The sequence below is a fragment of the Leptonychotes weddellii genome, chromosome 3, assembly GCF_054177405.1.
Source record: "Leptonychotes weddellii isolate Sample4059 chromosome 3, ASM5417740v2, whole genome shotgun sequence".
Classification (NCBI taxonomy): domain Eukaryota; kingdom Metazoa; phylum Chordata; class Mammalia; order Carnivora; family Phocidae; genus Leptonychotes; species Leptonychotes weddellii.
In genome coordinates this window covers 49,719,486-49,734,147 of record NC_138371.1, presented here as the reverse complement: position 1 = coordinate 49,734,147, position 14,662 = coordinate 49,719,486, and the positions used below count along the sequence as shown (strand labels likewise).

Sequence of the window (14,662 nt, the reverse complement as noted above, 5' to 3'; positions counted from 1 at the left end):
AATGAAGTTATTTGAGTATTGGGCCTTTTGTTCCAATCTCACAGCTAATGCACAGCAGGAATTTGACCAAGTTTGACACAAAACCAGCCTTTACCCCACCCAATATTTTAGTATGAAAAACTTTCAAACATACAGAAAAATTGAATTTTATTACCCCATCACCGCGGCCTTCTAGCCATCACTTGGATTCTATCATTAACATGTAACTATATTCGACTTATTACACAACCTCTCGACCCATTCACCAATTCACCTGATTTCCCAGTGAATACCCAAAGACTTTTTACCCAAATCAGAAAAGCTTCAGCGCAGGCCTGGATTAGGTTCTAGGAAGAGAGTTCGTTCTACCTCGTCTACCTCGGCTATGCTAAGCAAAACCGCAGCACTGGGCCTGCTTTGCTTAAAGCCTGCAGCATTTCATAAATCTGAATTATTGTCATTATGTAAGATGATTATTTCCAAACAGGATTTCTTAAAATCATAAAAGCTAGAGGAAAGCCCTTATTTCTAGAATAAAATAAATTCCAAAGTTTGGTTCCATGTTTTATATTCTAAATGAAGTAGTCGCTATCTAAGGTTAATTGTCAGCGTGGTGACTGTTCTTGGGGCCCCTCGCGGTTCCTTGCCGGAGGACTCGCAGCGGCACACAGAGATATCTTCCTAGGAGGTAATTTCTTGGGCCCACTGAATGTGGGGAGGGTAGGAAGGAAACATAAATAGGTAGTTCTTTTACGTTCTTGAAACAACCACCGGAAGGACCTGAGGCTTAGCTATGGGAAAACCTGAGCGGCCTACGTCGCCCGCGGGACTTGTGCGCGGCCAGCTAGTCCTCGGGGCTGCGGGGGGCAGAGTGCGCCGCGGGGTCCGAGTCCGCCCATCCGGGCTCGGAGGCTTTAGCCCCACGGCGCGGTCGGTCCAGGCTTCTCCGGGGCGGGGGGAGAAGTGTGGGGAGCCCCGGGACCGCCGGCCGCGGGCCTGAGGGAGGATGAGACGGAGTCAGGTGGCCTGGCCGGGAGGCCAAGGGTGCGCCGCGGCCGCCAGCCCCCTCTCGCAGCCTCCAGCACCGTGGTGGGGCAGCAGGCCGCGCCCGCTCCTCCTGCCCCGCCGCCGGGGAGGGGTTTCTCGGGACGAGCCGGCCCCTTTCATCCAGGAAGTGAAAGCGACGTCGGGGTCAATGAAAACAAACGGGGAGCCCGGGGGGAAGGAAGGCGGGCTAAGAGGAGGGAGCGCCGGGGCGCGGGAGGGAACAGCCGTGTGGTGGAAGCGCGAGCCGGAGGCCGGTTGCGGGCGTGATTTTGTTGTCGCCGCCGCCGCCGAGGCTCGCCCGGGGATGTCTGAGCCCGCGCCTGGCAGCCCCCGACCTCCACGCGGCGGCGGCCGCCCCGGCCTCTAAGGGCCGCCACGTCCCGGCGGCGCGCGCACGGGCTGAGGGCGGCTCGGTGCCGGCAGGGTTGCCCGGGGAGTGTCCGGGCGGGCCGGGAGGGGCTGCCCAGGCTCCGCGCCTACCCAGCACCGCGGCCGGCGCCCGGCCAGGAGGATGCGCGGCGCCGGGCTCTGAAGCATGGAGGGGGTTCTGTATAAGTGGACCAACTATCTCACAGGTCAGAGGGCTCGGGTACCCCGGGGGGGGGGCGGTGGCGGGGAGAGACGGAGGCCTTGGGCGGGTATATGTGGGGAGGCTACGGAAAAGGAGGGTCAGGGGCCCTTCCCTCTGCCTGGCCTGCAGTGACCCTCGCAGAGAATGGGCTCCTTTTGCTTCCCGGGCTTAATCCCTCACTCAGTCCCTTGATGGAACTGGCCACTGCAGGGGACGGTTCGAGACTGCGCACCTTCCTAAGGGTAGGAAGTGAGCCTGACCGCTTCTTTTTCCGTGTAATAATACTTATTTCCTCCTGTGGCTTCTGTAACAATTTCCAGTTACTCTGCATGTGTTGGTGCAGTCTTCATCCTTATTCACACTTGATTCGGCATTTTGTTCATAACTGAGTTGTCAGGGTACAGGACTAGAATGGATCCTGTAAGATCAAGATTTAATTTTAAGAAATCCTTTCTCTATTTCTTTTTAAATTTATAGGAAATTTTAGCACGGTTTATTTTAAAAGTTGTCTTGTTGAAGTTGTTAAACTGTCCCCAGATAACATTATCTTAAGAGTTGGTTGTCAGTGAGCTGTCTTTATGTTTTGGAATTAAGGTAAGTGTGAGAAATAGTGGAGGACAGTGCAATGCACAGAAGTAGAACAGTCAGTGTTATCCATGAAGTGGGTTGGAAAGAAAAACTCCGAAATGTAGAAATGAGAGACCCGCAGGGAAGGGGCTTTTTCCATGACACCAACAGCCTGGCTCATTTAAAGAGCCTTAATTCTGAGTTGTAGACCCATCTCTGCTATCAACCACTGGTATGGACAAATCACTTACTCTCTCAAGATCTCAGTTCATGAAGTAGAGGATGATCAGTTTATCTTGAAAGGTGGCGTCCAACTCCAGAATTCTATGATCTCACCACATTAGAGGAAAGGAAATGGGTTTAAAGTAAGATTAAGCAGGAAATAGATTTCTTGTTCCAGTATAATAGGCATCTTGACTTGCTACCCACTTACTTACTCTGCCCAGAGTATTGAACCTCTTGGTAACTGCATGGTACGCTCAACTTGTGTCCACCCTGACCTTGTGCAAAATCTGCACATAAACAACTTTAAGGCATAAGCATTGACTATGGTTGCCCGCCCCTTCCTTCCTTCCTTCCTTCCTTCCTCCCTTCTTTCCTTCCTTCCTTCCTCTCTCTTTCCTTCTTTCTTTCCGATTAATCGGAATGCTAAAGCCTGATTTAAAGCAGCAAATGCTTTAACGTTTATGATACATGCATGTTTTATTTTGCTCACACTAAAATGTCAGTTTGTTTCTATAAATAACATGTTTTAGCAGGGAACTTTTAAAAAATGAGATAAATATTTTTTCTTAAGCATTTTTGTTTGGGCAGTTGTGAGAACAGTTACGCTGTTTAGTTGAGATATGGTATTAACTTTAAAGACAATGGTTTCTATTCTTTGAGATGCAAATGATCATCTCATTGCAAACTTTCATAAGCATAGTGTCAACAGTGTCTTGGGAGGAACCCCTTATGCCTAGCCTAGAGCAATGGGTGATTACTGACATGAGTCATAATTTATTCCGGGAGCGAAATGTGGTCTTGGTGGCCATCTTTCTCATCTAGGGCGCTGAGCACCAGCTGGTTGAGCTTTTAACCACGTGTGCTTAAGCTTTTAGTCTTTGCAGAGCATTTAAGCAAACTGCTAGTATGCATTGTAGAAGCTTGCTGAAATGAAATCTTTTGTTTGGAAGAATTCCACCTTAAAAATACAAATTTGATTCAGTGGCATGCTGACTATTAATTTTAGTTCATCTTAGGTCAGAAGAATGAGCAGCTGTTCGTACTGAATGATTTTTTTTTTTTTAAGATTTTATTTATTTATTTGACAGAGGGAGACAGAGAGAGAGAGGGAACACAAGCAGTGGGAGTGGGAGAGGGAGAAGCAGGCTTCCCCCTGAGCAGGGAGCCCGATGCGGGGCTCGATGCGGGGCTCGATGCGGGGCTCGATCCGGGGCTCGATGCGGGGCTCGATCCGGGGCTCGATGCGGGGCTCGATCCGGGGCTCGATCCGGGGCTCGATCCCAGGACCCTGGGATCATGACCTGAGCTGAGGGCAGACGCTTAACGACTGAGCCACCCAGGTGCCCCCGTACTGAATGATGTTGAAGGAAACTTTCAGTTTCATGACAGTGTTCTTTGAGAATCTTTTGTAGAGAATAAGGATTTCAGTAACATTTGGTAGTTTGAGATAAAAAGAAAGTTTTGTTTTTTAAAGAATGCCTATGAATTTTTTTCACAGAGACATAGTCCTCTGTTATATAGATGTGTGAATCAATTAGATTTTTAAAAAAATTTTATTTATTTATTTGACAGAGAGTGACACAGCGAGAGAGGGAACACAAGCAGGGGGAGTGGGAGAGGGAGAAGCAGGCTCCCTGCTGAGCTGGGAGCCCGATGCAAGGGCTCTGCAAGGGCTCGATCCCAGGACCCTGGGATCATGACCTGAGCTGAAGGCAGACGCTTAACCCAGGCACCCCTCAATTAGATTGTTTTAATTAAATATTTCTTCAAAAAGGTGTGTAGCAATAACAGTCTTCATTATTTTAATATATTTAACCATGGTCACCTTTCAAGTTGCTGCAAATTCTAAATGAGTCATTTTGCTCATTATTTGTTTTAAAGAGATATTGAATCACAATAATGCAGGCTTACAAAATCACAATTTGACTTATAGGCACACTGGACTTGGGGTGGAGTGTACTTTTACCACCCTGCTTATAATTTGTTTGCCACGGTGAATTAGTGTTTGGAAAGATAATGTTTTTACCATTTCTGTGCATGTTCAATATACAATATACTCTCAGGCAATATACTGCATATCTTTACTCTCATGGATAACATATAATATCTCACTTTTCTGGTGTTTAATCACTCATTTAATCGTTGATACATTTTTTTTTAAAGATTTTATTTATTTATTTGACAGAGAAAGACAGTGAGAGAGGGAACACAAGCAGGGGGTGGGGGAGGGAGAAGCAGGCTTCCCGCGGAGCAGGGAGCCCGATGTGGGGCTCGATCCCAGGACCCTGGGATCATGGCCTGAGCTGAAGGCAGACGCTTAACGACTGAGCCACCCAGGCGCCCCCGTTGATACATTTTTTTTTAGCACCTGTTATGTGCCAGGCACCATTATAGGTGCTGGGAATGCAATGACAAACAAGATGAAGTTCATGTACCAAAAGAACTTACCTTTTAATTTGCTAGGCCTCATTAGGGGTTATAGTGTTTCATAACAAGAGTTTTCCAAGTGTTTGAAACGTATTTTAATTATTTTGGATATCCAGCTTTCTGAACTGTATTATGACATTCCCTCTTGTGAAATTTAACCTTTTTATGATGTCATTTCAAAAGTGTTACAGGAAAAGCCGTTTGGAGAGGTACGTCCTGGGTCTGTATGGGGGGTAAGAATGACTCTCCCATTGGCCACTGTCTTGGTACTATTTGGCCCTGGAAAAACTGAATTGATTAAGCATATAGCAGGCTATGTCTAATGTGACCAGGCTGAACTGTGATTTAATAGTTACAGAAAGAACAAGGACAGTCACACTGCCTTCAGAGAGGCACTGTGGTCATGGTCACTGTGTTATTAATCAGTGAACTGTTGTAAATTAGTAGCATGCTTGATAAGATTTTGGGGTACACTGAGTTTGGCTTGCAGGAGTGGCAGTTGAACTCTGAAGAAAGCCATCAACCTCATCCTCAGCTTTGCCTTAGAGCGAAGTCTATGACAGTTGTGTGATCTAGTCACTGAATAAACACAAATGAAATGAATGATTGCAGTTTCTAGCATTTCTGCCTGAGCTGTGCAGCAGCAGGGCAAGGAGAGAGGGAATGTGGGAAATCCATGCTCTCACCACAGAATGTGCAGCTTCTGTGGAAGAGACTAGAATTCATTCAGCACTCACTTGGCAAGGGAGGGAGTTTGCTTAGGCAACATTAAGCGGGGGAAGGTCCCATTGCAGAATTAAAGGGCTGGGTGGCACCTGAGAGGTCATCTTGTTCAATCCACTCGTTATGGAGACTGAGAATTTTTGATATTTATTGAAATGATTTGTTTCAGCTTACCTAACTAAAGAGTGAGAATAGAGCTGGGGCTAGAATCCATGTTTCTGTTGCTTTTTCATCACATTGAAACCCAATTCTGTTCCCTTCAGGAAAAGGGGGAAGTCATGTTTTACCCTTTGTAGGGTTATTACTGAGGATGAGTCTCATGGGTTGTTAATGAGAAGTCAGAATACCTTTAGTCAGAATAAAGGTATTACTCCCTATATTTATGCTGACTGACACATTTCTACAGAAGGCTCTCCCAACAAAGTGGGACTGAGGCAAGAACATTTTGGGTAAGCCTTGGCCATTAAAAATTTCATTGTCAGTGTGTTACCTTAGAGCCAAGAAAACATGGATGGTAAATTTTGAAATCATAGTTGTCTATGTGATTAAATTAAATTCTTTTTTTTTTTTTTTAAGATTTTATTTATTCATTTGAGAGAGAATGAGATAGAGAGAGCATGAGAGGGGGAGGGTCAGAGGGAGAAGCAGACTCCCTGCCGAGCAGGGAGCCCGATGCGGGACTCGATCCTGGGACTCCAGGATCATGACCTGAGCCGAAGGCAGTCGCTTAACCAACTGAGCCACCCAGGCGCCCCTAAATTAAATTCTTATTAATCTTGTTGTTTACAATATTTGTAGGTTGGCAGCCTCGTTGGTTTGTTCTAGATAATGGAATCCTGTCCTACTATGATTCACAAGATGATGTTTGCAAAGGGAGCAAAGGAAGTATAAAGATGGCAGTTTGTGAAATTAAAGGTAAGTGAATACGTGGAATTAGAGAAACTTGAAGTTAGGTAAGTAAAGCATTCTTCACTGTAACCTAAAAAGAGGGAAAAAAGCATTTCTCGTCCAGTAGGGATCTTCCAATACCATTTATTTCCTTAGCAATTAAGAGTGGCACTTAGCATTATTAAGCACAGTTTTTTGCATTTCTCCTTTTATACATGTACTTTGAATTGAAATTCAAAAATCTTAGTGTTAGTCTCCAATTTGGACCTGAAAACAGTCTCTTAGGGATGCTACTTTAGTGTCCATACTGAGTCCACAAGTGTTCTCTTTCATTCTCATTGTAAAGGTATTGTGAAGATTAGAAGCTGAGCTTTAAAAATGTTGAGGCAGGGCGCCTGGCTGGCTCAGTTGGTAGAGCATGCAGCTCTTGATCTTGGGGTCATGAGTTCAAGCCCCACGTTGGGCATAGAGCTTATTTGAAAAAAAAAAAAAGAAAGAAAAAAAAAGCTGAAGATATTATGAGGCAAGCTCTGTAGGGTTTTTGATAAAACATGAAGTCAGAGTCATAAACTCTGGTTCTTTGCCGAATTGGAGATAAACTCTTCTGGGTGATAGAAGTTTTTTCCTTTTCTTCTGAAAGAGAAGAAATAAAGCAATAGGTCATGCTGTAATTTTCACGATGGAAGGTTTCATAGACCACTGATTCATTTGTATGTATGGTTGGGTTGTGTGGGGTGGAGGTGGGTAGGAGAGATCAGACAAAATGATTACAAAAAGTACTGAATTCTTCAGGGAATTGAAGGAAAAACTAAAGCACTAGAGTAGTAAATATCAAACACCTACAGGCCTTTTTCATTTCTCCTCTGTAGCTTGAATACTTGTCCTTCCTGAAGGGTACTTCCTTTGACATGGCGAGCTCTTGGTCATGGCTATCAAACGCTTCAGAGTAATCTTACTGCTCTGTGCATTTTCTTATTTAGATTAAACCAAAGCAGCAGCTAATGTGTTATGTTACATTTTCCAGGGCTGGATTGCTAAATTTATGTGGTTTCATGGTAGTTCCTAGTATGATTTAGCCATGGAGACAGAATGGAATTTTTGCTTGCTACACATCTGGTTCTTCATTCATTTAAGACTTCTTACCACTAGGACTCTTTCAACAGCAGTGATTCATAATTTGGAGTGGATCAGTGTCATCCAGGGAGTTTTCTCCAAAATGCACATGTCTGATTGTAACATGCTCCTGTTAGTTGAGAATTACTACTGTTCTAATGGAAGGAAGTCGTGGCTATCTAAGATATAGAAACACTTCAGCCTAGTGTATTATTACTGCATCTTCCCTGAAATATATGTGGTATAATTTTGTTGTTTATTTTTAACAAACATACTGAAATGTATACCAGTAAGTATTGGCTTTCCAGGTACTCATTTTTGACGTACTTATTTTTAATTGCACCATCATCACCTGTAACACTTTAGAACTCCTCTTTTAGAATTTCCCATATGGGGGCCCCTGGGTGGCTCCGTCAGTTATGTGGCTGTCTTCAGCTCAGGTCATGATCTCAGGGTCCTGGGATCAAGCTCCGCATCAGGCTCCCTGCTTGGCAGGGAGTCTACTTCTCCCTGTGCTATGCATGTGCTCTCTCTTTTTCTCTCTCTCAAGTAAATAAATAAAATCTTAAAAAAAAAAAAAAGAATTGCCTTATGAACCAGTGTATAAATTGCACAAGAAAAGCACATTCAAAGCATGAGGTTTTGTTTTTTGTTTTTTTTTAAAGTGATGGTTTTGTCTCGTTTTATTCCCCAGATTTGATTCCAGATGATATTTGGTGAGAGTCAGAAATCAAACTACAAAGTTCAAAGATTCTCCACCCTTGAGGATATTTAAAAGACTTAGTGGCAGAATCCTAAGGCAATTCTAAAATGTTTCAAGTATGGCAGCATTTTTACTGTTGTTGTTTGTTTGAAGTAATCATTCTATTCAAGAATAACATACAGAAGAGGGAATAAATCCTAAATATTCAGCTTGAAGAATGTTTACAAAGTGTACACACTTGTGTAACCACCGATCAGATTAAGAATTCGAATATTATCAGCATCCTAGATGCTGGGATATTATCCTGTCTCCTCAGCCACTAATCCCTCTAAAAAGTAACATTTATCTTTTATTGCCATAGATAAATATTGCCTACTTTTGAAATTTTATAAATGGAATAAATCAGTATTTTGTGTGTATGTTGGCTTCTTTCACTCAACATTGTGAAATTCATCCGTGTTGTTCTGTGTAATAGTAGTTCAATCATTCTTTTGATTTGTAGTATTTCTGCTGTATGAATATCCTACAATTTGTCTATCCATTTTAGTATTGATATATATATATATTTTTTCCATTTGGGATTATAATGAGTAAAGCTGCCATAAAGATTCTTATATATTTCTTTGTTGAACATATGTATGCATTTCTCTTTAGTATATATCTGGAAGTGGAGTAGAATTGCTGAGGCATTGGGTATTCATACGTTTAGCTTTAGCAGAATTAAGGAGAAAATTATTTTTGACACTTGCTAGTAAGGCCAAATTTATTCAAGTCTCTCATGATAGGTATAGGGACTACTGCACTGGGGTTTTGTAGTAGGGGAGAGAGATTGGGTTCAACTCCGAATATGATAAGAAAAGTGGAAATTTGTAGCCAAGGAGTAGAGTTGGGGGGAGGGTCGGTGGATGGAAAATTACTAAGAGAATACATCAGGGAGTAGGGGGCATTTTGGCTAAACTGACCTAGAGGATTCTTGCTAAACTGACCTGTAGGATTCTTGCTGAAGGCAGGCTGGGGTGATCAGACATTACCTGGGGGATGTTGGGGATAGAGGAATTTGTTCAGGCATTGAGGGTAATCAGATATTGATGGTGGAGGATTCTGGCTAAAGTGACTTAGCAGAAGTCCTGCTAAAATTGGACCCTGTAAGGACAGAGATGGAAGCCCAAGGTCAGGCCTTGTCAAGCAGAGGGCTCAAAGGAGTCTGACTGAAGTTTGATCCAGGAGAGAATCTTTGTCGCAGGTAATGCCAAACTGTTTACCAAAGTGGTTGTACCAATTTATTCTTGAACTAGCAGAGCATGAGAGTTCCAGTTGCTTTGCATTCTTTCCAAAACTTGCATTATCAGTTTTAAGATTTTGAATATTTCTAGTGTATATAGTGGTATCTCATGGTGATTTTGTCTTGTATTTTTTAAATAACTAATGATGAGTTTTTTTTTTTCCCCAGATATTAATTAGCCATTTGAACATCCTCTTCTTTTGGAGTCCTTTTCAAGTCTTTGGCCTAATTTCTTTTTTTTTTAAGATTTTATTCATTTATTTGACAGAGAGAGACACAGCGAGAGAGGGAATACAAGCAGGGGGAGTGGGAGTGGGGGAAAGCAGGCTCCCCACCAAGCAGGGAGCCCGACACAGGGTTTGATCCCAGGACCCTGGGACCATGACTTGAGCCAAAGGCAGACGCTTAATGGCTGAGCCACCAGGCGTCCCTTGGCCCAATTTCTAAATTAGGCTGTCTTTCATGATGATTTATAGGAGTTCTTTATATAGTCCGAATGAGTCTTTGTATTGTATCTTCTTCCACTTCATAGGTTGCATTTTCTTTGTTAAAGATATCTTTTGATAAACAGAAGTTCTTAATTTCAATAAAGTCCAATTTTTCAGTTTTTTAAATTAGAATTTTTTATGTCCTGCTTAGGAAATCTTCTTTCTTCTTGAAGGCTTGTTTTACCTTGTATACTTAAGTTCATATTAGGTCTGTGATTGACTTAAAATTTATTTTTATATATGGTATCAGCAGGGGTTAAGATTCATTTTTTCTCGGGCACCTGGGTAGCTCAGTCATTAAGCATCTGCCTTCGGCTCAGGTCATGATCCCAGGGTCCTGGGATCGAGCCTCGCATTGGGCTCCCTGCTCCGCGGGAAGCCTGCTTCTTCCTCTCCCGCTCCCCCTGCTTGTGTTCCTGCTGTCGCTATCTCTCTCTGTCAAAAAAAAAAAAGATTCATTTTTTCTTATAGGGATATTCAGTTGACAGTATCAATTATGGAAAACAGCAGCCTTTCACCTAGAGCACTGTAGAAACATTTTTGTCACCAAGTGAGTGACCGTGTACATTGGGTCTTTTTCTAGACTGTCTTTTGTTCCAAGGGCCTGCTTTTCTATCCTTCTGCCAATGTCACACTGTCTTAATTTCTTTAGCTTTATACTTCTTAGTATCTGATAGTCTAAGTCTTCTAACTTTGTTGTTTTTCAGGATTGTCTTGGCTATTATTGGCCCTTTGCATTTCCTTAACACGTATTAGAATCTGCTTGTAAATTTCCACAAATGTCTGCTGGAATTTTGACTGGAATTGTATTGAATCTATACATCAATTTGGGGAGAATTGTGTTCTTGACAATATTGAGTCTTATGATCTATTAACATGGTATATTCCTATATTTAATTAGGTTTTTAATTTCAGTAATGTTTTACAGTTTTGCATATAGAGATCTTGTCCATTTTGTGCTAAGAACTTGATGTTTTAGGAGCCTTGTTCTTAAGTTTATTGTCTTCTCAGGTGACTACTTTGGAGGGGACATCCTTGATTAATACACCAATTTTGGTATGCTTAAAAAGGAGACATCTTTGAGCGCCTCGCTGGCTAGGTTGGTGGAGCGTGGGACTCTTGATCTCAGGGTTGTGATTTCAAGCCCCACATTGGGCATGGATCCTACTTAAAAAAAGAAGGAGTCATCTTATTTTCTTTTTTTTTAAACAAAGTTTCTGCCTGTTCTTTATTTTTTATTTTATTATTATTATTTTTAAAGATTTTATTTATTTATTTATTTGACAGAGAGAGAGAGAGCACAAGCAGGGGGAGGAGCAGGCAGAGAGAGAGGGAGAAGCAGGCTCCCCGCTGAGCAGGGAGCCCAATGTGGGGCTCAATCCCAGGACCCTGGGATCATGACCTGAGCTGAAGGCAGATACATAATGACTGAGCCACCCAGGCATCCCTGGAGTCATCTTATTTTCATTTGTAGCAACAATTATTAGAAATTAGAGCTTTGTTTTCCTTTGAGGTAGCTATTGGTGCTTTCTTTTCTTTTTTTTTTTTTAAAGATTTTATTTATTTATTTGAGAGAGAGAATGAGAGACAGAGAGCATGAGAGGGAGAAGGGTGAGAGGGAGGAGGGTGAGAGGGAGGAGGGTGAGAGGGAGAAGCAGACTCCCCGCTGAGCGGGGAGCCCGATGTGGGACTCGATCCCAGGGCTCCAGGATCATGACCTGAGCTGAAGGCAGTTGCTTAACCAACTGAGCCACCCAGGCGCCCGCTATTGGTGCTTTCACTAGTATTAAGTAGCCAAAAAAGAGTTACTCTTGGAGCATGGGGATTTCAGTAGTTTTATCCTAGCTTGGAAATCTTTTACACCCATCACTGATTGTTGCATGTTTATATATTTCACTATCTATATCCGAGGATGGCCTTTATAAGTAGAATGATAAGCTAGCAAAGCTTTTCTGGCACTATTTGCCATAGTACATGTGGTCAATATTTTCAGTAATTAATCGTATAAATAAGGGCTTCTGCCAGACTTTCAAGGCCCCTGAAAATTAGGCTCAATTCACCTTGTCCATTCATGAATATCATTACCCTGTAATACAACACAAAGTTCTATTTAGGCTTGTCTCCTCAGTACATATTATGTTTATTTCCTCATCTAGGCCTTTTTAAATGCAGTTTTTCTCTTAACTAAATCCTACTATTGTCATATCCTTCTTCCTGGAGCTTTATTCCCAACCTCTTCTTACTTTCTCTCATTTTAATTACACAGGATGTCTCTGTACCAAAGAGTTTATCATTTAGTTGTTTTGATTATTTTTGGTGTGTCGGTTTGTTTCCCTGGTTAAATTGTCAGCTCTGTTAGAGCGAAGACTCCTTTCTTTCTTCTCTCCTATCTTACCCCTCTACCAGCACTCCTCTGAGCTGGGTAAATGCTTATTGATTAAGGACAGTGTAGCACAAATTTAGTCTTACAACAAAGATTGAGGATTGGCTCAGTATAATTCTTGATTAGTTCTCTTTTGTCTGAGTTTCAAGACAGGGGTGGTTTAGGAGAGGCGGGGAGGATGGTGGGAAAGAGGAGAAGGTCTCAAATACTCACGCTTATGGTGTGCCCTTAGTTGAGGACTGCCGTGCTAATGGAGGATGGCCATAGGTACCATTTATTGTGCTTCTTCTGAATGTCAGGCACTGCCCTAGGCTTGGGGGGGATAAAACACACTTTCCTTTCAAGGAAATCAGTAAAACATGTGTGATGAGTGTGACAGTGTCTGTGTACTTAAAGTAGTATAGGCAGCCCCCAGAGCGGGAGCTTTTAGTTCTCAGTGCTGTGTTCTCTTTCTCTTGCCACCACCACTTTGGCCCCCTGCCAGCCTGAGTATATGTGAGCATGTGGTTTCAAGGGGCCACGATAGCCCCTTAGGGAGAGGCAGGGCCTGCATCCTGAAGCTCAACTTCTTGTTTTAGGTGTCTGAAACATCTAATACTGCATAAGAGTGATTGTTTGATTCTCCCCAAATTACTGAAGTTTGTGACTCTATTTCCCCCGTGTTTATCCTCATAGTCCATTCAGCAGACAACACAAGAATGGAATTAATCATTCCAGGCGAGCAGCATTTCTACATGAAGGCAGTGAATGCGGCGGAAAGACAGAGGTGGCTGGTTGCTCTGGGGAGCTCCAAAGCCTGTTTGACTGATACGAGGACGAAAAAAGAAAAAGGTAACTATAAATTTTTCTTTTGTGATGAGAATATTTTCTTAAACATAAATGTAAAGTGTCCTGTGCACCTTTAGTAATCTATCCTAAAGACATAATCAGAAATGTAGAAGATGATTTACATGCATAGATATTCATCATAGTAAAAAAAACTTGTAAATAATGCAAAGGTTGAAATTTAGGGGAATGGTTCAGTAAACTATAGGCTGATATAAGCTGATATGTAGCCAGTAAAATGTTTACAAGGAATTTTAATAATGTGAGAAAATGCCCAATGTTATTTAATTGCAAAAAATACAGGATTCAAAATTATATATCCATTCATTGGTCAGCTCAGGAAAAATATGTAAAGTTGGTCAAGTTGTTACCTTTGGAAAGGTAATTTGTGGGAAGGAGACTCACTTTTCAAGCATCGGGGTTCCCTGCTCAGTGGGGAGTCTACTTCTCCCTCTCTCTGCCCCTCCTTCCACTCATGCTCTCTCTCTCTCTCAAATAAATACATAAAATCTTTAAAAAAAAATTTATATTTTGGTAGTGAGTTTGCAGTTGTTTGATTTTTCTTTTCTATATATTTTTGGTTTTTCAAAATTTTTCATTGAGTATATATTACTTTTTTTTATAAAAGATTTTATTTATTTGAGAGAGAGAGAGGGAAAACACAGAGGAAGAGTGAGAGGGAGAAGCAGACTCCCAGCTAAGCAGAGAGCCTGACGTGGGGCTCTGTCCCAGCACCCTGAGATCATGACCTGAGCCGTAGGCAGATGCTTAACCGACTGAGCCACCAGGGCATCCCAAATATGTATTACTTTTATAATTAAAAAATAGAAGTTAGTTAGATTACTGAAAACACTAAATTATGGGTATTGAAAAATGAAGGCCCCAGAATTGAATTTATAATCATTTAAAAACATATGAGAGAACATCATGGGTAGAGTATGTCCAAGGGTAGGATAAGAAGGAGTGGAAACTCACAATAGCAAAAAGGTGGAAATAACCCAAATGTCCATAGACAAAGAAAGAGAAAAACAAAATGTAGTATTATACATACAATGGAATATTATTCAACCTTTAAAAGGAAGGAAATTCAGACACATGCTACAACATGGATGAATCTTGAAAGGTAAGTGAAATAAGCCAGTCACAAAGGGACAAATATTATATGATTGCACTTACTGGGATACATAGAGTAGTCAGATTTATAGAGACAGAGGTAGAATAATGGTTGACAGGGGCTAGGGAGCAGGGGAGATGGGGCTTTATTGTTGAATACGTGTAAAGTTTCAGTTGGGGAAGATGAAAAAGTTCTGGAGATGGGTGATGGTAATGGTTGTAGGACATTGTGAATGTATTTAATGTCACTGAACTGTGTACTTAAAATGGCTAAAATGGTAAATTTCGTTACATCTATTGTACTACAATTGAAAAAAAAAAGAAGGAA

The 14,662-nt window shown here is 42.0% G+C and overlaps 1 protein-coding gene across 1 annotated transcript in view; it reads left to right on the top strand.

Moving 5' to 3' along the window:
• Positions 1-1,190: 1,190 nt before the first annotated feature.
• PLEKHA3 (pleckstrin homology domain containing A3) overlaps positions 1,191-14,662 on the top strand; it is a 34,393-nt gene continuing 20,921 nt past the window's right edge. The window contains exons 1-3 of the mRNA XM_006733233.3: positions 1,191-1,601; positions 6,338-6,454; positions 13,072-13,227. Coding sequence (XP_006733296.1) covers positions 1,562-1,601; positions 6,338-6,454; positions 13,072-13,227 — 313 coding nt within the window. The 5' untranslated portion in view covers positions 1,191-1,561. The remainder of the gene's footprint in view (positions 1,602-6,337; positions 6,455-13,071; positions 13,228-14,662) is intronic.